This window comes from Anarhichas minor, unplaced genomic scaffold, assembly GCF_050575085.1.
Source record: "Anarhichas minor isolate MPS153535 unplaced genomic scaffold, ASM5057508v1 ptg000040l, whole genome shotgun sequence".
In the NCBI taxonomy this organism is placed as follows: domain Eukaryota; kingdom Metazoa; phylum Chordata; class Actinopteri; order Perciformes; family Anarhichadidae; genus Anarhichas; species Anarhichas minor.
The window spans coordinates 5,293,480-5,319,012 of NW_027466486.1; the positions used below are offsets into that span (position 1 = coordinate 5,293,480).

Genomic DNA, 25,533 nt, shown 5'->3' on the forward strand with positions numbered 1-25,533 from the left:
TATAATGTATCATGTTTCCCTTTGATCTGTACAGGTGGGTGTATTAGCTGCATGAATTGAAATCCAACCTACAAAGTCTAACGGATGTCCACATGTGTAATTCCGGTGTACTACAACTACTCCATGTTGTCGAACGTGGTTATATTTTGTTCTCTCTAATGACTTGACAATATTATAGAGTCTCTGTGAAATCAGATCTTCAGCAGAGGAAAACAAGTACCGGAGGGCAGTGAAGCATGAAGGGCCTGTACAGCGTTTTCCACGCATCTATCTCACGCTGCCAGGTTTCGCTAATTAGATGTGTTATTTGGAGCTTGACCTCAGACAAATCTGATATATAACCATTGCTGGTCAAGAGTTTATTTAATCACTAAAATCCCTGATAAGAGTTGAATGATTGGATAATGAATGGGAGGGAAAGGGGGGGGGGGGGGGGGGGGAATGAACAGTTTCTCTGTGACGTATCCCTGGCAGAAGGCTTGCACTGTGAATCACTAGACAAGAGAGATAAAGAGAGGAGATTTGGCGAGGTTGCTGGGTGGGCTGATGTGCCTAATGGTCTCATCTGTAAACAGACATTAGCACTATCTCGGACAATTAGGCACAACTACCAAAGACAAGCACCATTACTGTGTTTGGAGCCTATCAGTCAGGTGATAGAAAGCAGAATCCCGAGTAAAGGATTAAACTAGGCTTGATGTCGGAACGTATGACAGTGCTTAGGCCAGGCTGTGAGTTTTCTGTTCTGGCTGTAGTTTTTTTAAAGTCTTAGTTAAAAGCTTGCACGTCACAAGTTTAAAATGTAACACATCTGAACAGTGGTTACCTGTAACAGGAGGGGGATGAAGGTCTCGATCTCCAGAATCTGAGCCGATTCTTCCATCAGGATGTTGTCGTACTAATAAAGAGAATCAGCAATTTAAACAAAGTACTTAAAAGTAACTGCAGTACAAGCTTAACCAGGTTTCTGTGTGCATGTCAACCAAGAAGAGCGTACCTTAAATCCCAGCTCCACCAGGTCGTGACGTTTGAGTGCAGCATGTGTACAGGTCATGGCAATGATTTTGGCTTCCTTCACGAGCAGATACTTGGAGCGGTCCAGTCCACTTCTGAGCAGCTCAAAGGCCCTGAACTCCTACAAGATAGACAAGAGAACAGGGGCGGATCAGGAGCCGATCACTGCACAGCAAAGAACTGCAACCTCCTATAAGTAATTAAAAACTACTTTTATAATGACCAATGGGAGGAACTTGGTAACATTGAACTTAAATAGATGCGTATTCATCGCTTTGTGCATGAAGTTCAGTTTTTGTTACGTGCTTTACGGGGTTGTGAGGGGAAACTTAAATGGCTTTCTGACAAAATGATGGATGAGTACTGTCAATGATGATGGATACGGTGATTATCAAGGGTGAAATAATCACACCTCTAAAAGGAAAAAAGGCACAGTTCAATATTCAGATACAACACCAATACATCTTTGTGTCTACCCACATATACAAATTGTAGGTGTTTGGAAAAACTCAAGAGACTTCACCCCAGCAAACACTGTTTCCTCTTCTCCACTGATGCAGCACAACAGAGATCAGACAGGGCTGCTGTTCAACAACTGCAGCTTGAGAAGCCCTTCAGCAAAGACTGGAAAATATGGGGACTGTTTTTACACAACATCTGAATCAGTTCACTTCAGAGTGCCAATATCATGGCACTATGAAAGCCACGCTGTGTGCGGGGGGCATGGGGGGGGGCGTAGCACAGAAAGGGAATATGGGTAAACAGACGTGCTATTTCAGGTTGCCCCACTAGCTATGTAGGGGTAGGGAAGGCAGAGGGGAAGGGAGGACGGAAGAAGTCGACTCGGACAGCACTGGGGTATAAATATTTGATGTTGTTACTATTTTAGCATTAATATTAAACCAATCAAAACATGCAATATTGATGAGATCTATTTTTAACCCCCATGGCACCAGAGCGGTTGAAGGGTGAAATCGAGATGGAAAAGATTCACGGATACGGAGAAGAGAGGGAAAAGAGAGAAAAAACAAAAAAGTAAACAGCAGTAAAGATGTGGTGGGACTGCAGAGGAGGAAACAGGAGATGTCTATTCAGGAGGAACCCGGGGGGCAGATTGTGTTGCTGTCTATCCGTCTGTCTAGCAATAAATCCTTTGGATATTCCTATGACAGCTTATTCAAAACTGCTTTAACATTTGAAGAGTCACGACAGATAAGCAAATTCAGCAGAATGTTGCTTTGTCTAACCTGCACCACAGACAGTAATACCTCTTAATGGGCGTGCAGATTTCACTGCAGCATGGGTGAGGCTGAGGGAGGAGGGAGAGAGGTGCTGTGATGCAGTGATACAGAGGCCGGGCCAGATAAATCAAGGTCACCACACGTATTGGGATATTACCTCCAGCCAATAACTTCTTTATTGCTTTTCGGAGACCTTCTTGGTGTTCCCATGAATCTGAAATGTTATTGTTATCCCTATAGAAAAACCTGATGGGCTGAGAAGGACCAATAACACATCCAGCTGTGTTTGTAAGTGTGAAAAAAAGTGACAGGGAGAGTAAAAAGGATAAGCAGTAATAGCCTTCATCACTTTGTGGTGCCGCTTATCTTTTCAAAGGGTTCAGCAATTAAATCTACAAATAAACAATACAAGTACCGTTAAGTGTCTTATATTCACTGTATCAACTAAAGCAAAGGGACGGGTGATGATTGAAACTCAAGGGAGATGCAGACGTGGCAAAAGGGCTGCTCATAAGCAGACACATCCACAAAAACAGTGTCTTACCACCACTGTTAATCTTCAACATGTCACTGTGGTGGCCAGGAAGACATGGGTGGATGGGTGATTGTGCAACACCTGGACACACAGCTGGCATATAGTCTGTGAGTACTGTCAAATAAAGCCTGTGTGTGTTTGCTTCAAAGAAGGAAGGGGCTATATACTTCTGTGTGCTTCTGTGCATGTTATTTGTTGCTGTATGCATTTTAATACAATGTACACTGAATTTAACAGTAATGACTATTAATAAAATTGCCTTATTGCACTGGAGTTACCTCCTTACGTCCCACTGGGTGATGCTCAGCAGTGAGGGAACTACTAGTAGGTCTCTGTGTGTGTGTGTGTATGTGTGACCTACCTCCAGCTGGGTGAAAATCTTCTTGATGTGCCGATAGCAGCCCTCTGCGATGTCCATGTCCTCTTCATATGAGCGGCCCTTGAACACAGGTTGGGGAGCGTTGGAGAAGTACTTGTGGAAGGGGAAGTGTGCAGCCACAGCTTGCACCTCCACCGTCTTGCCCTGTTTAGGCCGGACTCTGCTCATGTACTCTTCCCAGCGAGATATCACCTGTAGAGGAGATAGAGCAGACACACACAGTGGTAGTGTTTTAATTTGCACAATAGCTAAACATGTGTTGTAATTAACGGTTTGATATAGCCTCTACATAAAGCAACTCACAAAAGGTACTTTTTGGTATGCGCGAGCCTCAGTTGATGCCTGTCTGAGGTCTAACAACATGCTGTATGAGCGCACTATGGGTGTTCTCTGCCCAGCCTTGTGTTTTCTCTATAATTATTTAACCGCAGCAGAAAACGCATCAAACAAAAATGAACAAATGAGAACAGATAGCTTCGCTCGTACACAGGTGCCCCTGCTGAGCACGTAATAAACCAGCTTCAACCAAACAGCGGGGTAACCGAGTTCTATAAATACCCTTATGAAAAACAACATTATGGTAAATGCCAGAGGACTCGGCTTAATTGCATGTTAAGTATTTTCCTGTATGGACTATTAAGACCACCATCGAAACATTAATTATGTCTGCATGTGCATTTGGTGTCATTTATCACTGACGGAGTAGTCTGCTTATGGACGGAGATTCACTACTCGAACAACTTCTTGACATTTGAATCTTCAAATGTCACACAGAGCTACACTGTTGGCCAGTTTTCAGAGCTAAAATAAACACAAGAACTCAGCTAGAACGAAGTGTGTGTTGAGAATCCGGTCTCCATGCAACAGCACATTAATAAGTAGCCACACTGGTGTGTGTGTGTGTTTGTGGGGGTGGGGGGGCCTGGTAGATACATGTTCCCCCCCGGGGGGGGCACTGACAGATTTCTGGCATGGTGCAAAAATGGCAGCATGAACATCAGACATGAACTCTGACACTAGAGCTCAGGTAACAGCCGTGGTATCCAAGTATGTGCTATGGGTTGGATTCACCAAACAACTATCTGCAATAGGATAAAGTTTGAACTATGACCACCACTAAAAACTATGTTACTGGCATCTTTACACTGCTTTCACAGTATGGGTCTTTGGGATTTTAACTTGAGCTCCCCATACTGCTGACGATGACAGCTACACGCTGCACTGCTTTATGTAACAACCGTCTATACCGTCTATTTTAGAACCCTTCGAAAAAAATCACGGGAATGCAAGTAAGAGATTGTCTGCGGTGGCATTTCTCCTGCAGTCTGAGAGGACAATTAGGTGACAGGAATAAATGGCAAGAGGTTGAGACTGTTTCTGGGTATTTGCAGTCTAGGCAAAAAGAGCAATGAGTCTGGAGAATGGAAACTTTAATAATGCCTGGGTTTGACTGGCATGGATATGTCTGAGGAAAAGGGCCGACGATGCAGAAATCCATTCTAATTAATTCAGCAAATTATCTATTGTATCCCCTTTAATCTGTGTCTCTCTCTTTCTCTCTCTCGCTGTCTCTCAATCACAGAATTCAAGAATGTTTAAAAGGCTTAATACTAGGAGAGATTGATGGAAAAAAAGGTCTTGACTTTTGTAATGTTTGTTTTGCTAAATCTTTATGCAATTGCGAATGTTAAAAGGTCAATGCATACACGTTGAGCTTAATCAAATAATATGCACAATAAGAAAGAATGCTAAGTGTAAAATCCAAAGCATAGCCTAGGCAACATTAGTTGAAAATTACATTATTCTAATTCTCTGCATGTTGCAGAAACATTCTCACACACACACACACACACACACACACACACACACACACACACACACACACACACACACACACACACACACACACACACACACACACACACACACACACACACACACCTTGTTATAGGCTTACCTGGTAGAGGTAGAAGTGTCCAGCAGTCTCACAGGTGTAAGAAACATCGCCCGGGACATCCAAGCTCTCCTGTAACCTCCCCACTTCTCTGAGGAGCTCAAGTCTTCTTGCGAGGACATAGTTTACTCGGCCATACCTGGAGACAAACAGCACAGCATAGTTAGTCAACAATCTAAACAGTTAGTATAGGGACAGACAGACAGACAAACATTTAAGGTTCATAGAATGCATAATCAGATCACGGTCAAAAAGACACTGACTCTGTTACTGCTGTTACACTACCTCTGAGCCACAGTTGCCCCATTGATCCATCCATTAATCCGTGAATGGATTAATAGAACAGAGTTAATATTGATTATGTAATAGCTGAGTTGCAATTGCAAGCAGGTGACTGGTCGTCTGAGGACATACATTAACAGGATAAAATATATTCTAAATATGACCCAATGGAGTATAGAAGTATAAAGAGAGCAATGACTATCCTTGCATGTAAACAAGGTTTGTTTAGGTTCAATCGAGCATCCCATTGTGCATCTAAACAATACTGCTTAAAAGCAACTAGGTGGCAACTCGACAAGCAGAATGCACAGGAAGACAGGAAGGTGGGAGGGGTCACAGGGTAACACTAGAGGTGAACTCTATTTTTAGACCCTCTGCAAAGATCCTCAGTCAGCAGATGACTCAAAGACAGTCACAGTGGTCTCCCTGTTTGGCCTGAATAAAATTAAGTAAAAATGGGGAGTGACCTTGCTTTCCAGGAGGACGGACCTGTAATTAATTCAGCTACTGAGAACGCAGTATAGATACACAGGTGGGAACATCATTAGTCTACCAGATTGTGTGGTTTTATTATTTCTTTACTAAATCCCATAAATATAAAACTTGCATACAATGGAAGCAACTGCACTTGAACCTGAATAATGATGCAGCATTTCATTTCCAAGAGCAAAAGTGGAATGATGACAGATTTCTGTCTCGCCTACAACCTAGTGTACAAATATAGACAACTGAACATACGACACGGATTTACCTATACAAAAAACAGCATACAATCTCATTAAAACAGCACAAAATGCATCATTCATGAAATGCAGGGAGGCATTGTTAATTGATGGTGCAGTAGCTTTCCCTTTGTTAAGCATTCGGGGGAGCACTGCCTTCCATTTTGTCGTCTCATATACAGTGTTAATTAAAACTCCCCTGCTCTCTCCTCTCGCTGGTGTCAGTGGGGTGGAAGGAGTGTGGAGTCTGCATGTTGTTATGAGGCAGCTAGGCAGGCGGAAACATATTAAATGCTGCAAGCTAAAGCTCTTTTATGTCCGTGTTGCTGCATAATTTAAGAATGTAACAGGCTGCTTCCATGTGCAGACTCCAGTCCCAATACACTGTTGTTCATACTACAGTCATGCACTCATAGTGAGCAGCAGTCCTATATAGAGTAAAAATGATCGACATTCATCCCACCTCCCTTCCGAGGTATAGGGTGCAATTTGCTCAGTGCCATAGATGGATAAGGTAGTAATTAATAATGGAGGCTATAAGGAAACTTTAAATAGTAACAGCATAATAAATGAATCATTAACACAGAGCTATTTATACCCAGGAGCTGGCTAAAAAGCTTTGTTAGCAAAAAAAAAAAAAAAAAGAAACGGAAGGTTCTGGCTGATTCCTCCAATACTGGTGTTAAATACAGCAGCAGTCATGTAGAACTGTAAATGTTTTGGGTATCTTGAGATAATCTCTTTTTCACAAGTCTGTCATGAGTGCACTGCCCCCAAACTTTTCCCATATCACTATGTCTCGGTAGTAAAAACTGAGTCACTATCCTTCAAGGCATCTCTCACACACACACACACACACACACACACACACACACACACACACACACACGCACGCACGCTGGGAATTACTGGGGCTAACAGGACTCTAGAGTTTTTTGTCTGAGGCCATTTGTTCTGGGCTCTGCCACCTGTACTGTATGAAAAATAACAGCATAGCATGAAAGTGTGTTTATGTATCCATTGGGGTGTAGACAAAGAACACTCTTAAACAACTAGTGTTAAAACTAAAAGCCACTGGAATGAGTTGAAAAGGAGCTTTTTAATATATTGTACATATTTTAATGTATTTTTTGGATGAGATTGTTTGAGATGTATCTATGTTTAATTTGTTTGTAACGACTGGCCTCGTGTTGCTGCCTTTTTGGCCAGGTCGTTATTGCAAATGAGAACTGGTTCCCAAGTGACTTATCTCGCTAAATAAAGGTAAAATAAAAATAATTCCTATTCCTTCTTTTTTTTATTTGTGTATTTATTAATTTGATTATTAGGTCTCGTTGTTATTGTATCAAACCACCAAATTGACCCCCAAATTCTAATCAGTTCCTCCTCAAGTCCAGGTGGACGTTTTAAAAATATATACTTATGTTTGACTTTTAGCCAGAACTGGGAAAAACTTTTCTAAAATCACGATCATAGCGAATCTACTTATGTCTTGTTGCCATTCTCCTACTACAAATGGGTACAAGATCAGTTCTTGTGGTCCAGAGTGGTGATGAGAGGGTTAATCAGACAGGCATTGCCTCCGAGTGTCGGGCTGTAGGTCCCTTACACGGGTTGAAAGGCCTGCGAGGCCAACAATAGCTAATGAATATAAACCAGTACCATGGCCGGGCATACGAGAGCATCGAGTAACCCTGTCACTTTGTTGGCTCAGCCGAATTATATGTGTGGGCAGCTGGGCTGCTTTTGTGTACATATGCATGTGTGTTGTCTGCTTTGGTAAAACTTTAAGGGTTGCTTCTGTGGCATGTACACACTGTAAGTCTGTAACCATTTGTTGAATGCACTCTCTTTTCACATGTGCATATCTGTGTGTGTTCTCTCTCCACTTGTCCTCTGCTGTCCTCACCTGCTGAAGTCCTTCTCAGTCTCCAGCTCCTCTTCTCCGTGGCCCAGACGCAGGAGGTGGCGCTCGTCGATGTCTAGAGCCATGATCTTTTCAAACAGCTGGTTCAAAGCCTGGTGTGGGATGAATGAGGAATTGAGTAAACATGATCAGACACGGAAAATCCTCTCTTTGACATGTGTGTGTATTTTCTCATCTATCAACAGTACTTTCAGATATAAACCTGTTTTGAACTTCTGTCTCTTCTTTATAGATTTGATCCAATTCAAGAATTCGAGGATCATTTATTGTCATGATGCAACACAAGGATGCAAAACAAAATGCAGAAAAAACATGACAAACAAAAGAAAAAAAAATAGTACATTCCTGGAGAGCATTTTTTGAATTTGCATCATAAGGAATGTACACAGCAGCAACAAAAAGTTTGCAGTGCTGCAGTGAAGCATTTATCATGCTATGAAGCACGTGTTTATTCTTGTATAAGGAGTATAAATGGAACTATTGCATGAGGAGAAAAAGGGTTTTCATCGTTATATCCAGCTATGCTTCTTGTGACCAAGATTCTTTTTGGCTAACTTCCACTGGTGTGAAACAGCAGAAAATCACTTAATGATTAAATACTGAAGGGGAAAAGACTGGGTCACAAGGGAGCTTAAAATTAAAGTTTTTGCTCTATAGTTTGTATATAACTATCGCCTGATTAATGGGCAGTTCTGAGTACAAGCTCTAAATTCTCCAGACAGCTTAACTGCTTTTTGAGCAGGATGTTGGGAAACTTTTTCACACCGGGGATGTGCTGAGTCAGTTTGGGTGTGTGCTGTGTGTTTGGTGGGTTAACCTGGTTTGAATGCGTGACTATGAGGGTCCTCTGCTCAGGAAAGTTGTGATAGAGATTTGAGATGATCTGAACAGCAACATCCGTCTTGCCGGTACCTGGTGGTCCAACAACCTGGAAGTTAAGAAGAAGACGAGAAGAAATAAGCACAATCAGAAGTTAGATCACAGTGCAAAGGCGCTTGCCATGGAGACACCCTATTGGTTGCGATAGCTATGCCATGGGTTGAGGAGAAGGAGGCATGCATGTAGAGTTGTTTTACGACCCTGCTGATAGCCTACTTGCCATATTTACCTCGGCTAGCTGCACAATAAATAACTCAGACCCTGCTGCCAGCTTCAAATCACCACATCAGAATAGCTCTTTTGTCAACAACAGCGTATGTTACACTTCTCTTCAGATAACAGCAGGCTGAAATGACAGAGCTATGGGTGTGTGTATGAACTGGGTGTATCCCCACATTGCTGTAAAATGTGTCCTTTTATGTGTGGTTGACTATTTCACTGGCAATGTCAAAATTACGGAGAGGGTCTCAGGGAAATGTGTCATCCCTCTACATGAGTGATGGACATAGGGGCACCAGACAACAGAATATTTCCTGGTGAGGGAATTCCCTTGGTGTACATCACTAAGATTGATAGTTGCAAATCTTTGAGCTTTATACCAGCGAGCTGGAACAGTATGCATCTGCAGTATCAGCACTCACTGGACTGGCTAGAGGGTTTTGCCCAAACAGCATCACACTCCTGGATATGCATGATCATTTTACGGGGATGGGTTTATCATACAGCTCGATCTCCAAATTACGGCCACTACTATAAACATGTTACTTGTAGAATAAAGTTCTGCCAAATTTGAGGAAAGTCCCTCCTGGCGTTCCTGAGATGTCGCGTTCACCCGACAAGCCGAAAATATAATGCGTCTGGTAACGGCTAATTTCAATACTGCCATCAATCTTCAAAGGAAAAATAGATAGTGTCACTAAAGTGTCACTAAGTATTCCATGATTACTACTTACTTATAATTACTCATGATTCGTTGGAGTCTGTTGAAATGTATATGTCAAATAGAGCATTTACATCTTGCAGATTTGCTTTGGGTGGCTTTAATAATAATAATAATAATAATAATAATAATAATACATTTTATTTAGCTTTCATTAAGTCTTGAAACTTATGTGAGAAACGTAAACAATAAACAAAAAACAAGTCCTTACCATCGTGAGTCCTGGCTGCATCCCGGCTCGAATGGCTTCAATCTGAGTCGGAGTGAACTGGATTGTATTCCTGTAAGACATGCACATTTCGGATATTAATAATTAGTCTGAGACAGCAAACAGCCTTGACAGCATAAACACATTTGTGTTCAAACGCTTCCACTTTTTTTTTTAAAGAGATGCTCAATGCTGCAAGTTCTTTTGTGTTGTTTATTTGAGACCATCTTTAAAGATTGTTAAGTCGGGGCTTCCCCATGGACATGTTACCGCTATCCAGATTTAAATATCAAAGTGCAAACAGGAAATGCTGAAACACCACCAGATGAATCTTTAGTTTTTCATGAAGGGTCATTATTTTGTGGTGCTCTAATTAGTACAGGAATATTAAAGCCTTTTCTGTTAACCTTTAATTGCATAAAAAATTCCATCCATCTATGGTAGGCACAATAACAACCAAAATAGCACCACGTCATTACATGGCGGACAAGTCAGAGCGGATACCGTGGAGATAAGATAATCAAACAAATCTAAATAGTCAGAGCCAGAGTAGGGTACATATAATACACCTCTGTGCTGTTTTGTACTGAAAATGTGTTTTGGATAGAAGTTAAGGATTTAAAGTAGAGAAGTCAAGGTTCAACCAAACACTGAACAACCTTTTGAACCCTAATCTTGTTAAATTGTGAACAGGAAGGCCCGAGTATTGGCGCTGACATCTCACCGTTTGGGCTGGTTGTAGGGATATGGCCCACGGTTGGGGGTGACAAAGGGCTCAACGATCAAGGACATGTCTTCCTCTTTGTTTTCCACTTCATCATCCCCCTTTCTCTTCTTCCCTTTGTCTGCTTTGTTTGAGATGGGAAACTTGATTCTGGTAAAAGAAAGATGATGGATTAATACATGTATATTTAAACAATTGTATCTCAAATTATACAACAGCAAGTAAATAAAATATGAATGTATATCCATTTACTTTGATCATGGTGACTCAACCTCAACAAAACCTTATTATCATTTGATTATCGGATCTTTGACTTTCACCTGAAAGGGAAGACTTGTAGTTCAGGGTTCTCCTCCGTGACCTGTATGGTGTAACCAGGGAAACACGAACGCAAGTGGTCCAGGGACAGAAAGGTGTCATTGAAGTCCAATGTGGAAATCTGATTCGGCATCTTGGAGTAGTGGGCACTGCCTGGGTCACCGTAGCCAAGGATGATGTCGTGAAGCCAGTCTGGGACAACGCACTCTGTGTTCATCAGGTTTCTGATGGTCTCCAAGACGGCCTAAAAGAGAGCGACAGAGACATGTGGGCAATGAGACATGAGACAACAGACAACCATCCCACAAGAGGAGGTTTAGCTGGATAAGAATAGCTTTGTGGTGGGCTGATGGGACAGCAGGTAATTTGTATGTCTGTCAATTATATTTTAATGAACTGCAAACTGTCTAATACCCTGAGCATCAAACATTGGGGAAGGGAACGTGTTTGCTTTTATCTCTGTCACACATCACAGATGGAGAAGAATGTTTCTTGAATACCCATTAGTTCCTGCTCTTTTCAAATTCATAAAAAAAGGAAACACTTCAAAATCATCTGTCACTGCTCTGGCTGTGAAAGACAGAAATGGGTTTAGTGCGGGATTAGAAATAGCAGGTTTGACAAAGACGTAATGAGAAGCTCTCAACTGAAAAAAAGACTGTGATAAAGAGCAAAAAGGGGTTTTGTACGTGATTAACATTCGGAATAAAAACAAAGTTTACCAAAAATGGAGCAAAACAACAAATTAAACAAAAGTTTCAAACGATTGCGTGGATAACTTTACTATGACCTAATGGAAACTTTAACATCATCATAGATCTCTTAACCTTTAACGGAAGGATTCTGCTGCAGACACCTGTATGTTAACTGAGAACAAAACATGGTTCTGCTTTCCTACAGAAAGCTTAGGATAGTGTACAATGTTGGCTCGCTGCCACAGGGGGATTCTTAAAGGCGAGAGAGAAGTGGGGGGTACATAGCAAATGAACATCCAGTGTGGTGTGTCTCTCAGTGGACTCACTGGGGGGGGGGGGGCCTTAAGTGGGTGGTAATAATCTCAGAGTTGCCCTGGCCACAACCTTACAGCTACAAAACCCAAGAGAGTATTATATGTGCAATACATCACTCTGGGGTGGTGTTGGTGGGACCAGAGCTCAAGGTCTGAAGATAAAGTACTCAAATACAATGTAGAGTGAGGGCGGCTCTCTGTGCTTCAGCGTGTACTCCAAACCTTGAAATTGTTCTCCTTGGGTTTGCGTCTCATGATGATGTTGAAAGTCTCGTATGGGTCTTCAGTGGCACTCTGAATGCTGCTGGTCATGTCCTGTTGGTACTGGTTCGGGTCCAGCCACACACGGAATGTTCTGGCATCTCCTCTCAGCTTAGGCTTTGGGTCAGGTCCTAAATCAGAGTGGTTGGGGAGAATACTTGTTACAGCAACTGAGTAACGATAACCTTTAGAGAGGAATAATAAATCAGAATTTGTATGGAAATCAAAAGTGTTATTCAGTGTAAAAAAAATAAAGACATGAATGTATGCCAGTACAGAAAATGGCAAAGCAAAGCTTCTGAAGGACAAATAAAATATTTAAAATTAATCTAATCAGCTAATTCTAAAACCATGATTTCAATAACAATTTCCATCCTATCCTTTCATCAAAAAAATCAAACTCTTTAAAAAAGAACTCAACCCAGCCTGCCTCGCTTACATCTATGCAATTCCTGTTCCTGAGGAGTCAGGAGTACTCAGGAACAGGAATTACATAGCTGCTTGACTGACAGGTCACCGGCTTTAGGCTTACTCCCATAGGGAGCCTGTGTGGTGCAGCAAGTGCAGCTTTCACAGATGGCTAAATAGATTATTGTATGGAGCTGCTGGGCACAGAGCAGGAGAGTGAAACGGAATCCTGTTTTGCCTCCGATGTGCGTGTCCATTCATGTCTGCGCCTGTCCGTGTGCACATGTGCAGAGCTATGCGAGGATCATCAAATCCCCCTTACTAAAATGAGTCTGGGGATAGGTTAAGAGTGGAAGCTACACCCTTAATACCATGAGTCAACAATGCTGGTCCAAGGTGTGTGAGGATGAAATTTAATCAAGACACAATTAGATTTTAAAAGAGATGCATTGCATTTGTTTATATAATTTGCACAGAATTTGGATGTTTGTAACGTCATATTTTACACAAATATTCTGTATTTAAGGTGCAAAACCGTTTTTACAACACACCGTGTGAGTTAATTATCAGCGTCCCTCAATGCACGTCTAAGTACACATCTCACCTTCACCAAGAGCCCAGTGACTCATGTCTCACCCACCACCCAGTTACCTAGAGTACTACTTAGCTCTGTTGGGGATCTAAAAGTTTAACCAAGCCGACACTGGCAGGGCATGTTCCCCGGCAGCGTGTCTATTTAGAAAGCCCTGCCCTCTGCATATTTAATCCAAACAGATGAGGAGAGGATAGGGGAAAGGTTGCTTCAGTGCATGGACACATGTTCCCACAGGGGAAAAGGCATACACTTAGAATAGCAGGGCTGCAGGCTAGCTTAGGTAAACCAACCACTCAGAGGTGCTGCTTTGGGCTGTGGGGAAGAACACAACACGATAAACAGGAGAGATCATGTTACTGAATAAACATAAGACCGGGGATTTGTATTTGATCTGCAGGGATTCCTCCAGTGTATACACACACACACAAATCAGACTCTCTGATTCTTATATTTGATGACAGCTAATTTTCAAGCTTTTAATAGCAAAATATGGTATCTTACAGATCAAATGTCATGCTCAAATAATGCTAGAAGGCATTGTGGCCGGCTCTACCTTGTTTCAAAGATGGAGGCGGGTGTTTCCTCTATGATCCATTACTGACTTCTGCAGGACAAGCACACTCAGTGTTCTCTTACAGAAGCACATCTACAGCCAATGCAGCTCTTCAGTTAAATCGAATAGATAAAGCAGGGGGCAGGGCCCAGAGCTCTCAGGTGTTGTTGTCGACCTCAGGTTAATGGAATGTTAATGTGAACAGGTCGGGTCTCACTGTGACGGACACCCGTCTGACCCTCTACCGAGGTACTGTCGATAGGGATGTAGAAGGTCTGATGGGCGGATGGATGTCATGTGTCCCTGGCGTGATTGTGTGTGTGTGTGTGTGTGTGCAGGCAGGGGCACATGTGAGCGTACCTTCTTCAATGACGCGCCCCTTGTCATCCAGCATGCCCTGCACCTCGCAGCCTCTCACGTACGCCAGACCAGTCTGCTCCACAAAGGGCTGGCGCCGGTCGAAGCGTGTGCCGTAGGGCAGGTTGGGCCGCACCGTGATCAGAAAGCAAACGTCATGCTTCCGCAGCCCTATAGGGGTAAGAGGATGGAGAGAGGAGTTAGAGAGAGAGAGAGAGAGAAGGGGGGGGGGGGGGGGGGGGGGAAGGGAGGTTTAGAGACAGAGGAAAGAGGAAAAGAGGACACAGGGAGAAAGAAGTAATGGGGGAGTGAGACAGAGTAGTGGTGTGGGGGAGTTTGGAGATGCGAGAAACCACCCTCTCAGCAATCGCCTGATCTTTAAAACATGAAGCTCTAATTATACGATGGGGGAAGAGCTACTGGATAGAAGGAAGTAATACTTCACTCCTCCACTGAATTACAATAAAGAAAGTAAAACCATAAAAAAATGTATAAAGAAAGTGAAGACTTCAATTTGTGATATTAGGCTTACTTTTTTTTCTTCTGCCCACTGAAAACATGCATTTATTTTCTACATTCATTTGTGCAATACACCATTTTTGTGTATACATATCCTATAACTTTCTGTGGAAAGCTATAGTAGTCGGCCTGCCGGAAGCTTTATTGTACTTTCTATGTTCCCAGTGAATCAATGTCTTTCAAGGCTGACAAGCTCCTCTTAACATTATCTACAGTGCCCTTATCGGCCACACAGAGAGATGAAGAGAAAAACGATCAGAAAATAAAACAAAGAGGCTCAGGCTACGCAGAAATAACATGCCTTTAGAGACATGAGGTAGGTAAGGGTCATGAGTCAAGGCCCAGTGGGATGGAATAGAGTGTGTGGTGAGAGACGACTTCATGGCCGTAATAAACTGCTTACTAGTACTGCTAGAAGACACAATACGACAAAAAAGAGGAAAGGAAAAGGTGTAGCAAGGGAAAATGAAAGAGGAGAGTAGTGATCTATAATAGTCATAAGGTGTATGAGGATCAATCTTTTGTTTTTTGTTCATTTTTATAGCTAGATTGGCACAAGAGGGTCAATATTAAGGGTGGAAAGACAAATATTAAAAGTGATTAAAACCTGTCAAAGATTTGGCCAAAATGATTTACCAATGCTGGAGAGACACAAAACACACTAATACCTTCCCACTCGTGCTTGATATGATCTTGCACATTAAGGTTAACAGTGACGTCAGCTCGCACACGGGAAGGCCAGCTCTCTCCAATATTGGGCTTGGCAACCTCTACTATGGAGAAAGAGGTGATCGTCTGAGCCATCCTGGCCCAGCCCCCGAACACCGCTCCACCGTACTCCGATTGCCTGCACAGAGGGACAGACACGACAAGACGTTAGACAGGTGCTGTGGGCTGTTGTCGAGATTGAAATCAGTTGGATTTAGGGCAGCGCATGGCACCACTGCTGACTTATTTACTTTTGCAGGAACAACAAACAAGTTGCTACATCACTTGACATAATGGGAGCACGTAGTATGTTAAGCGACGGGGTTCCAAATATGGTGTACCAAAATGTCACAGTCTTTTAATAAAATATGATCAATGTGCCATGGCCACCTTGTGAGAGGGAGGATACGAATCGTCATTCATTGATGTAAAAAGACAAAGCGTGCTGCAGCGGATTTAATGGTAGACATTTGTTCTACTTAAACCTGAGATGCTAATCAGTGTGTGAGAATACTGATTGTACAAAATCAGGACTTTGAGTATGAGACAAAGACATCTTTGAGTCTTATAACAATAACAATAACAGATTCTGGATCAGGTTTCCCTCCAGTCTACAGAATTGAGGACATCTCACCAAGGTTTCATGCGCCACACCACATCCTCAATGTCCTGCCTGATCTCATAGGTGGACTCAAGACGAAACAGGTTGAAGTTCCTCAACAGGTAGTCATGGAGGGTCAGGAACTGGAGATTCAGCTTAGGTAGTGCTAGACAGCCTGAAAAGACAAACGAATGAACAGACAAGCGGAGTGAACAATAATCCAAATGTGTGTGTGATTACACACACGGACTTACAATTAGTCAATATACGGTCATCACCATTTCTATGCAATTACAAAATGACCAATATTATATGTAGCTACCTCTGTAATATGTAAATTGGTGCCTCGACACAAATTAGTGAATGTCTTCATGTTACAGCTAAAGTAATATACTTAGGGGGTTTTGCAGGAATGGTCAGTGGTATGTGTGTTGTTGAAGGTGTCCTTGCCAACTGAAGAGGACTCCCCCCCGAGAGAGTGTGGATGTATAACGCACCGACTGGTCACTGGAATTAGGATGTGTGCCTCTAGCGCACATTACCTCACACAGACACAAAAAACGACCCACAATTCAACACATGCAACACACACCTTCGCCTGAGTAGTACTCTGTTGGGACAATGTTCTCATCCCAGATTATCTTCTCTGTTGGATAAAGAGGCATCTGGTTGAGTTGCTCAATCTGAGAGATTCTGCGCTCATGACGGGACACCTGAGAGAGAGAGAGAGAGAGAGACAGACAAACTGGGTTAATAAAGAAATGGTCCTTTACCGTCTCGCTTACTAGAAGACGGACCAGAAAATAAAGAAAAAAACATTTCCACCAAATCAGGTACCTCATCAAATCTGTTACATCACACCCACGGTAAACATCTGGCTGAACTGAAGCTTTTTATTAGCCAGTGTGTATTAAAATGTGCATTGAAGTAAAGGCTACGTTAAGGGCTGAACAAACCAGGACATCGTATTTGTTAACATGTGTTGATGTCTCGATGGCCGTTCAGCAACCATCGTCGCACCTTGAACTCAATCAATAGCAACAAAGGATTATGCAGGTATGATTTGATCTTTTGAACTTTAGAAAAAGATGTTCAACACGTATGAATGTTGAAAGAATTTAGCAGTTATGATGTCACTGGTTATTTTCTTATGCATACACTCGGGCTGAAACTAACGGTTACTTTCATTATCAGTGATCCGTTCAGTCCACAACCCGAAAGACATTTAGTTTACAAATTTATAAAACAAATTCTCTAATTTGAGAAGCTGAAAACGACATTTAATCAATACTCAAAATAGCTTTCGCTTCATTTTCTGTAGATCAACTAATCGACAAATCGTTTAACCTTTAGGCACCAGTGCTGCTATGGCATTTTGCTATTCCTACTCTTCTGGGGAAAGAAAGCATTCATTATTTACTATGTCAAGGGTAGTGATGCTTCTTTGAGAATACCAACCAGCTCATCTGTTCCACCAGAGGAGGTAAACGGCCTAAACTAGCCTAAAGATTGGTGCTGCCTCTCACAGAGAATGCTTTTTCATCCCCAAAACATATTTATAAACATGTTTCTCTGCAGCAAGTATGATTATTTTGCTCCCGTGTTGCAGAGTTCTGGTCCTGGGGCCCCTTTCCTCTTAAACCCACTCGGTCAGAGATGTTGGTTGTTGGGGGCAACCTCAGGCACAAACAAATGAGTCCCCCAACATATTGTCTCCTGCATCAATCTAATCAGATAATTATGAAACGGCTCTTCTCCATCGCTTCTCGGAGAGGACCTGGGGAGGGTCTGAGTGGGTAATTATGAGTAACCGCAGGACAGCCTGGAAACACCCACTTTGATGAAACGGTCTACAGCACTGTGTATTTGGGAGACTAGCGGGGCACGGGACCGGTCGTTTTCTCGGAGGGGGTTTTAAAAAATGAAAATTGGGAGAGCAAGGGACGAGGAACCAGAAAACACAATCAAACGAGCTCCGGCCTTTCAGGAGATAATTAAAGAAAAAAAAAAAATGGCTCTCAATCTCATCGGCACCGTCTTCAATTTCCCCTCTGTCACACAAATGCCCACATAAAGCAATAATGGGATTAGAAGGCAAATTCAAGAGGGACGGGATGTGAAGAGGAGGAAACTACATGTATTCCAAGGTCAAGGGCTCAAATGAATGACTTTAAAATGAGAAACACAAAACCTATTATGCCGTAGCGCTGACTGGCCAGTTATTGTTCTGGAAAATATCTTCACTAACATTGTTTGTAAAAGGTGCACCAATACCAATTATGCAGCTTTTATATTGCCGGTTGACAAATACATAGTGCCTGAAGTATTGCTCCGTTCCCATTTCCATCTAATCAACGCAAATGTCTGAAGCAACAAAAATTGTCTGGGATAAATATTTTAATATTTGATGTACTGAAAAGCAATGAGACCATATTATATGCTAAAAATGGTCCTCGTTTGTATATTTGATAAGCTCTCCCAAGTTCACAAGCCACATGTCACAGGTGCCCGTCTGCAGATCCATCCAAGATTGTGCTGTACCAGATGTAATTATCTTAATAATCCATTAAATCCCACTGTGAAGCCCTCCTACCTGCATTGTATGAAAGACACTTAACATGGTATTTACTTTTCTAACCCCTCCTTTAATGAAAGCCAGGACTGCACTCACCAGCAGCTCAAGGAGAACCTCCTTGTCTTTGGTGGTGTCTTGTCCTTCAGGCAGCTCTGGCAGCAGACACAGATACGAGGCCACCTGGTGGAGCGTGTTGGGACTACGGAGAAAGAGGAGATAAACAAGTGGTTCGTCAGCTGGAAAGGTTGCATTTGGGAATTACACACTGAGCTAACACTCTTGTCCAGAGGATAGAGATTGAGACGGGGACATTCTGATGTCTACTCATATTACAATGATTCAAAAAAACAACTTTCAGATGATGTTTCATTTCTTCAGTGCATCAGATTTACAAAAAGGAAAGAATGTGTCGGTGCAGCCTCTACCGCTCCCTATTATTCCTATACTTCAAATAACGACGGCAACACCACTATATGCGTGAAGATACACAGCCTTATCAAATTCTTTGTGCTTGTTAGCACTGCTGCACAAAGCAATTCTCCGTTTGCTTTGACTCATTTCTGCTCTGTCAGCGTGTGTGTGTGTGTGTGTGTGTTAAGGGGTCGGGGCGCACTGATGCGACAGGATTAGGAAAATCAAAGCCCGTCCCCGTCTCGGAAAGCTGAGGCATGGCTCTCTGCATACAGACCTGTTTTAATCAGGCTGACACACTGTGACACAGGCAGGGTCTGGTACACAACGAAGGGCAGGGCCCGGACACATTGTGACAGCCCCGGACAGCCACACGTGGCACTGACCGATTGTATCCGTGTATGTGCATGCATTCTGCTACTTGTGATGCCACGCTTGGGCAGTGAGGTGGCAATTCTGCCAATGTTGCAGTTTGGTGGCCCAGTAGTTGACCCGGCGTAGGTCATGCGGACACTCCTTCTCCTTGCCTTGGCAAAAAAAAAAGAACCGCAGCGCAACAACTCTGAGTAATGGAGATGACTGGTCCAGGTCATGACGGACAGCTGAGCTACTGGCAGGGTAAGGTAAGGATGGGCCCGTAATAGAAAGTAGTCTCCAGTTAGTTCAGGCTGTCTTGACCCTTGCTCACATTTTTGATGAACCACACAGAGACTTTATTAAGGTTGTGTGTCAGCACCTTAGCAATGAGAAGGACATGGTCAGATATGGGCACTTTCAGTCAGATAGCTTGATGCTTTTGTGTCCACACAACCAGAACACGAGACAACAGCACAAGCCCGACAAACCGTTGTTTTTTTTTTTTTAATTAGACAAATAGAAAAACTACGAGAAATGTCTTTCACGGCTGCTTGAATCTCCTGAAAATGAAGGTGGCTTATGCTTTCCACCATATATTCTTCTCTTAGCCACATAATATCCTCAGAACAGGAAGGATTAAATGAGTGGAATTGATAAAAATCTAAACTCCCTTTCCAACGACAGGCCCACACTGAAGAACTAATCCACAGAACTAATTACACACATTATTTGGGCACTTTCACATGTGATGACTCTCTTCAATTTTGCTATCATTTCACAAAGTGACGCATACTCTTTGATCATGTAGTCAATTCATTTTTTTTTTTTTTTTTGGCCTGAAATGACACTCACACAAACTTACATGTTTTATGTAACTGAAAGAAAGTGTGTGTGTGTGTGTGTGTGTGTGTGTGGGCAGACTAAGCAATAATGCTGCGTTTGTGTGTTTGGGGGACTTAGCGGATAAATTCAGAGCGGCGGGTGACTGGGAGCTTAGCCTGTGGGTAGCGCAGCTGGAATAAACTGGCATTAGCGTGAGTTGTTTGGATGAAAAGTGCCTCGTTAAATCTGATCGGCATATTCGGAGTTACCCAGGAGCTGCTTCGGTGACAGTAGTGGAGCAGGGAACAATGCCGTTACTGCTACATTCAAAACCCCTAATTCTGGGGAAAGGAGCAGAGCTTCCACAAATACACGAAACGGTACGGCTCAAGTCTTTACCTGATTCAGCTCAGCTCGGCTCATAACCCTCTGCCTGGCTCAAAGAAACTTATTTTGGGGTTTAAGAATGTATAATCCACGACAGAAGTTAAAAAGAGGTGATGGATATAAACACATCAACTGCAAAGAGGAAATCTGTGTTGTTCCAGCAGGGCACCTCAATGACGTCACATACTAGACACACATAAGTAATCAGCCAAAACATTGGTGGTTTAAAGACCTTCGAAAAGTATCAAAATACCAAGAAAGTTAGAAAGCCAAAGTAATTACAGATTACCAATGACTGAATGTCTTTTCACTCCCCTTCACGCATGTGTTCAAGTTAAGAAAACCACACACAGGCCAGCTTTTTAGCTCTTTGGCAAGCTAATACGATCTGACAAACACAGCTGTTAAGAGAGTTCATTCTCAAGCCACTGCAAATCAATTTAATTAATGAGGCGTGCCTCTCTCTCTCTCCCTCTGTCTCTCTCTGGCTGGTACCAGCTGCCTGTTCAAGGGCTCACTAGCTGCCATTTAGCAGGGAAGTCAGGCAGCAACGATGCTGATGATGCTATTCTGCAACATAGGACCAAGACAGGAAGTCTGCATGTGTGCTTATGCTTTAACGAGGGCTTGTATGTTTTGGTAATCAGAAGTCAGATCTGTATATTATATATTATCTGCTGACAAATGATGATGTGCTCTCTTAAGGACATTAAGTACATGCAGTAGGTACTTGTGCATGAGGCAGAATTGTAAAAAGCAAAAAGGCGGAGCCATCCCTGGGTTGATATGCAGAGCATTTACACATCAGGAAGTAGTCCCGTTCTCTAAAACAACGCTCCGGTGCAACTGAATTTTAGTATTAACAGTTCACTGTAATTGTACTCGGTCCAACCATGCATAACCCTTCCGCCCCATCCCTCCATCTGTGCACTGACAAGCTGCAAGTGCACTTGTTCACGATTCATTCCGGATGCTGTGATTTACCTGAGATGCCCAAAGTGTTTGGTCAAGGACTCCCGAGTGTCTACTGCTGCTACGTTGGACAGAGAAAAGTCCTCCAGCTCTGGAAAGTGAGCGAAAGCTGCCCTCTGGAAGACGGAAAGCAAAGAGCAAAACACTCAGACTGATGTCCAAATACAAACCAAATTACATACAGAATATGCCCCTGCATGTCTGCCTGTCCCTCTCATGTATGCCGTTTACCTGTAAGGAGAGGATTCTGTCATAGTGCAGAGTGGTCATCTCTTTCCCCGTCAGGGCATTTCCTGTCTGGTCATTGATCTCAAAGCCTGTGTAGAACTTCAGCATGTCCAGCAGCTACAGAATAGAGACAATACAAGTTACTTCTACATGTGAGAAGCAAGAGCAAAGGTGGATTAGGATCTCAGAGTGTTTGCCCGTGTGTCGTACCTGGCAGAAGAGGTGCCCCTCCTTCTCTCTATGGGTGAGGCTGGACAGGTGGCAGCTGACCACCAAGTGAGAGTCATCCAACACGGTATTGAACCAACGCCTGGTGGGCAGCAGGGCCTAAACACACACACAGGACAACATGTTTACAACTTTGGACGACATGCTTATGGTTGTGGCTAAAATACCCGACCTTTACGCTAACTGGAATGCATTTGGTAACATAAATATGTAGGGGGGAAATGCTACTTCAGTGGACCAAAATAACTAGGAAATGAGGTATTGTATGAACGGGCATCTCTCCGGGGTCTAAAGAATCAATTGGCTCAACAACCACCAGATTTCCCAGCATATGGAACATAATTATCCAAACGTTTTATTGATCCATGGTCTTTTCTTGTCTTGAAACATATGATAGAGAGGCAAACTGGCAGCGAGATGTGATGAAGACCTTTATAACCAAAACATGAAGGAAAGTACAGAGAAGCTGTCAAAATGAGATAGCTTTGGTAGGAATATAATAAAGAACTACTGTACATGTTGATGACAGCACACAGAACAGAAAGGGGTTCAATCTATCACATTATAAAGGCTGAAAGAGAAGAACTGCAACCGCAACTGCATCGTGAAATAGAATATGAAATGGAACACTGAAACGCAAAACACCAACTAAACAAAATATCTATTATTTTATTCATTGAAAACAGCTCTTCAAAGGCAGCAGGGGCTGCGAGCGATACCGAAAAAACGCAGAGAGAATGGATACCTTTGTATCCGACAGCCATCTTTGATCTCAACGCGGTTCTGACAGCCGGCATACAAGAGGCATTAAAAACCGGGAGCTTTCATTTTCAGGTCCTCATCAGAGAGGGGAAGTATGGATTTCAGGCAACTGAGGCTTTGTAAAAGGATAGCGCTGAAGGACAGGAGATGTCTCTGGAGACGGTTAGCTGGCCGGCCACTAGCCGCTGCCAGGAACAGCAAGGCCGGCCTGTCAGCAGGACAGCCAGATGAAATCTATTGAGCTCGCTCGCTAGAAACAGGAGATCTGCACAGGCAGCAGCAGCAGCAGCGATCTTATGTGACATTGTGTCTTCACCTTAGAGAGCCAACCTCATTGGCCAGGCTGCCTCCCAATAACACCGTGTCAAACTATTTCTTTTAAATGAACCAAAATGATGATAATTCATAGAAGTTCCTTATCTCTAAAAGCTATTTCATCACCCTGAACGTGACAACTCTTACTCGGTAACTGAGGTGACTGAGATATATACTCCCCTGCATGTCAACTACAACCATTGCTCTCTGTGGTATAGGAGCCGATATCGTATAACTAAAACCTTTTTAAGTCCACTGCAGTGACGCAGGTTATACTAACATTGCCAATCTAATCTAAGAGGACACTGTTCCTACATTAGAGTCCAGACACATATTAGCCAATCTCAACAAGTAAAAATACATATATTTGCAAATAAGAAAATATGGCTCATGTTTTTGTTAATAGAATAAGAAAAAACAAACATCTGTATATCAACTCCTTCAGACACTGGCATGATTCATAACCCCTTTGTCTAGCAGACACTGCACATTACTCCTTACACCTTATACCAAATGTCAAAAGCCGTCAGGCTGAAAATAACCGCTCATACTCCAACCAAACACTACTGTTTCAAATACTGCAGAGCTTTGCAGACAGCAGTGACAGAGACGCACGGGGTGGAGCTGAGGCTGGACATTCAGCCACCGTCTGTGGACCTGAGTTAGCTAGAAGTTTGAAGGACAGAAGGCAAATGAGCTCTGCAGAGACGGATGTCTACACCGCTTCCTTCAACAGGATACCATGATTAAGCAAATACACCGTACATACACGGTGGAAAATGACTGTCTGCTTAGTCAGTGTGAAGATCGGGTGCATCATCTTGCCGTGTACATTTCAAATAGAGCAATCCAATCTAGGGAGAGAGGAAGTACAAATGGCAAAAAAGAACTGAGACAAGCTTTATGTCTTACCTCCAAATCAATCATGAGCTCGATGAATCTCTCGCAGTAATGTACTTTGTCCATGCATACGGGCCCTATGGAAAAGGAAGGAGGAAAGTACGGAGGTTAGCGCTTTACTTCCTTTCAGGGAATGCATGGCGTCGATGACTAATGCAATCTGAGAGACTATGTGAACATACAAGGCCAAAAGAGATGATGAGCTGTAGTGGAAAGGAGGTTGTGTACTTTTCACTGAGGTTATGAGGAGAGTTTATTTGTATAGCACATTTCAACATCAAGGTTATTCAAAGTGCTTCACATAAAACCATTAGAAGCACAAAACATGAGGCAAAAGAAAAGGAGATTTAAAAACAATTAAGAACATTGATTGAAATATTAAAAACACTAAAAAGCAGTGTACGAAATAAAATACAGTAGTAAAGTAAAATGCAGAAATTGATTAATATCCTTGAATCTGGTTCAATTAAAGGCAGCAGCAAACAGGACGGCAAACACATGTGGACAACACCAAGGTGCCATGCTGAGTGTGTGAGCTTCACTGTGAGACACTGCATTGCCAGCACAGCAGCATGCTGGGACCTCAGCCCTCATTAAACATGTTGGTGTGTGTATACATGTGTGTGTGTGTGTGTGTGTGTGTGTGTGTGCTTAAAGTTGAGGCGTGCAGCACGAATTAGAGTGATGTGGATCCTGCTGGGCTTTAGATTGTAATCTACTCTGTCAGGCTTGAATTCTACCTAAACACACAAATACACATGTTCTGTTTTTAGCATTCAGGTGGGGGGGCCTCGGTGTCGGCCTGCATTACAACACAGTAGTCAGAGCCGGTGGCTGTGTGGCAGCTGGAGCACACGCTCCCTCGGCAGCTGCACAACTCAGAAAGAAAGGAGGGAGTAGTGCAACTGGACCAGTGAGGGAAAAAAAGGGTAATATTGAGTTTCATACTGGCAATAAGGCCCTGGACTGAAGAGATGTGCTCTCTGACACTGTGCAAGCTCTAGAAGCACTTGCGTACATTAATCATGCTGGGAAGGATAGAGACAGCACATGCAAAGACCTGCTTTGGGACGAAAGCCGCAGGGAGAGTCCCCCGGGGTTATTCACTTTACTCAATATTTGAAGGTAGTAATCCACACCAGGGATGCCTCATTTTCTTTTATTAAAACAAGACCAAAATGTAGGGGTCATGCTTCTTTCTGAATTAACTCTGTGTTTGTAGTTGGACACAACAATATGATATCTCAAGGGAAATAATTGTATTTTTCACTGTTTACCTGATGGCGGAATTGACACGAGAACTCCAAGAAACTTTTTAATGAGAGCTGAGAGGAAGGCCCTCTCTTTCTTTGCCCTGAGGAAGACAGAAATAAAGCAAATCAGAAAGAAAGCTCAAACACACAACACAATTTTATAGTCTGTATAGAAGTGAACACCCAAGC

At 42.8% G+C, this 25,533-nt stretch overlaps 1 protein-coding gene across 1 annotated transcript in view; it reads right to left on the bottom strand.

Moving 5' to 3' along the window:
• Positions 1 to 25,533, bottom strand: part of aqr (aquarius intron-binding spliceosomal factor) — a 43,804-nt gene that overhangs the window by 14,834 nt on the left and 3,437 nt on the right. The window contains exons 10-29 of the mRNA XM_076107639.1: positions 25,369 to 25,445; positions 24,104 to 24,168; positions 22,097 to 22,213; positions 21,890 to 22,003; positions 21,671 to 21,774; positions 18,806 to 18,908; positions 16,727 to 16,847; positions 16,168 to 16,309; positions 15,494 to 15,672; positions 14,310 to 14,477; positions 12,355 to 12,524; positions 11,126 to 11,367; positions 10,806 to 10,955; positions 10,085 to 10,154; positions 8,872 to 8,982; positions 8,037 to 8,146; positions 5,127 to 5,262; positions 3,152 to 3,361; positions 998 to 1,135; positions 827 to 898 (exon numbers count right to left, since the gene is read on the bottom strand). Of these exons, the coding sequence (XP_075963754.1) occupies positions 827 to 898; positions 998 to 1,135; positions 3,152 to 3,361; positions 5,127 to 5,262; positions 8,037 to 8,146; positions 8,872 to 8,982; positions 10,085 to 10,154; positions 10,806 to 10,955; positions 11,126 to 11,367; positions 12,355 to 12,524; positions 14,310 to 14,477; positions 15,494 to 15,672; positions 16,168 to 16,309; positions 16,727 to 16,847; positions 18,806 to 18,908; positions 21,671 to 21,774; positions 21,890 to 22,003; positions 22,097 to 22,213; positions 24,104 to 24,168; positions 25,369 to 25,445 (2,599 nt within the window). The remainder of the gene's footprint in view (positions 1 to 826; positions 899 to 997; positions 1,136 to 3,151; positions 3,362 to 5,126; positions 5,263 to 8,036; positions 8,147 to 8,871; positions 8,983 to 10,084; positions 10,155 to 10,805; positions 10,956 to 11,125; positions 11,368 to 12,354; positions 12,525 to 14,309; positions 14,478 to 15,493; positions 15,673 to 16,167; positions 16,310 to 16,726; positions 16,848 to 18,805; positions 18,909 to 21,670; positions 21,775 to 21,889; positions 22,004 to 22,096; positions 22,214 to 24,103; positions 24,169 to 25,368; positions 25,446 to 25,533) is intronic.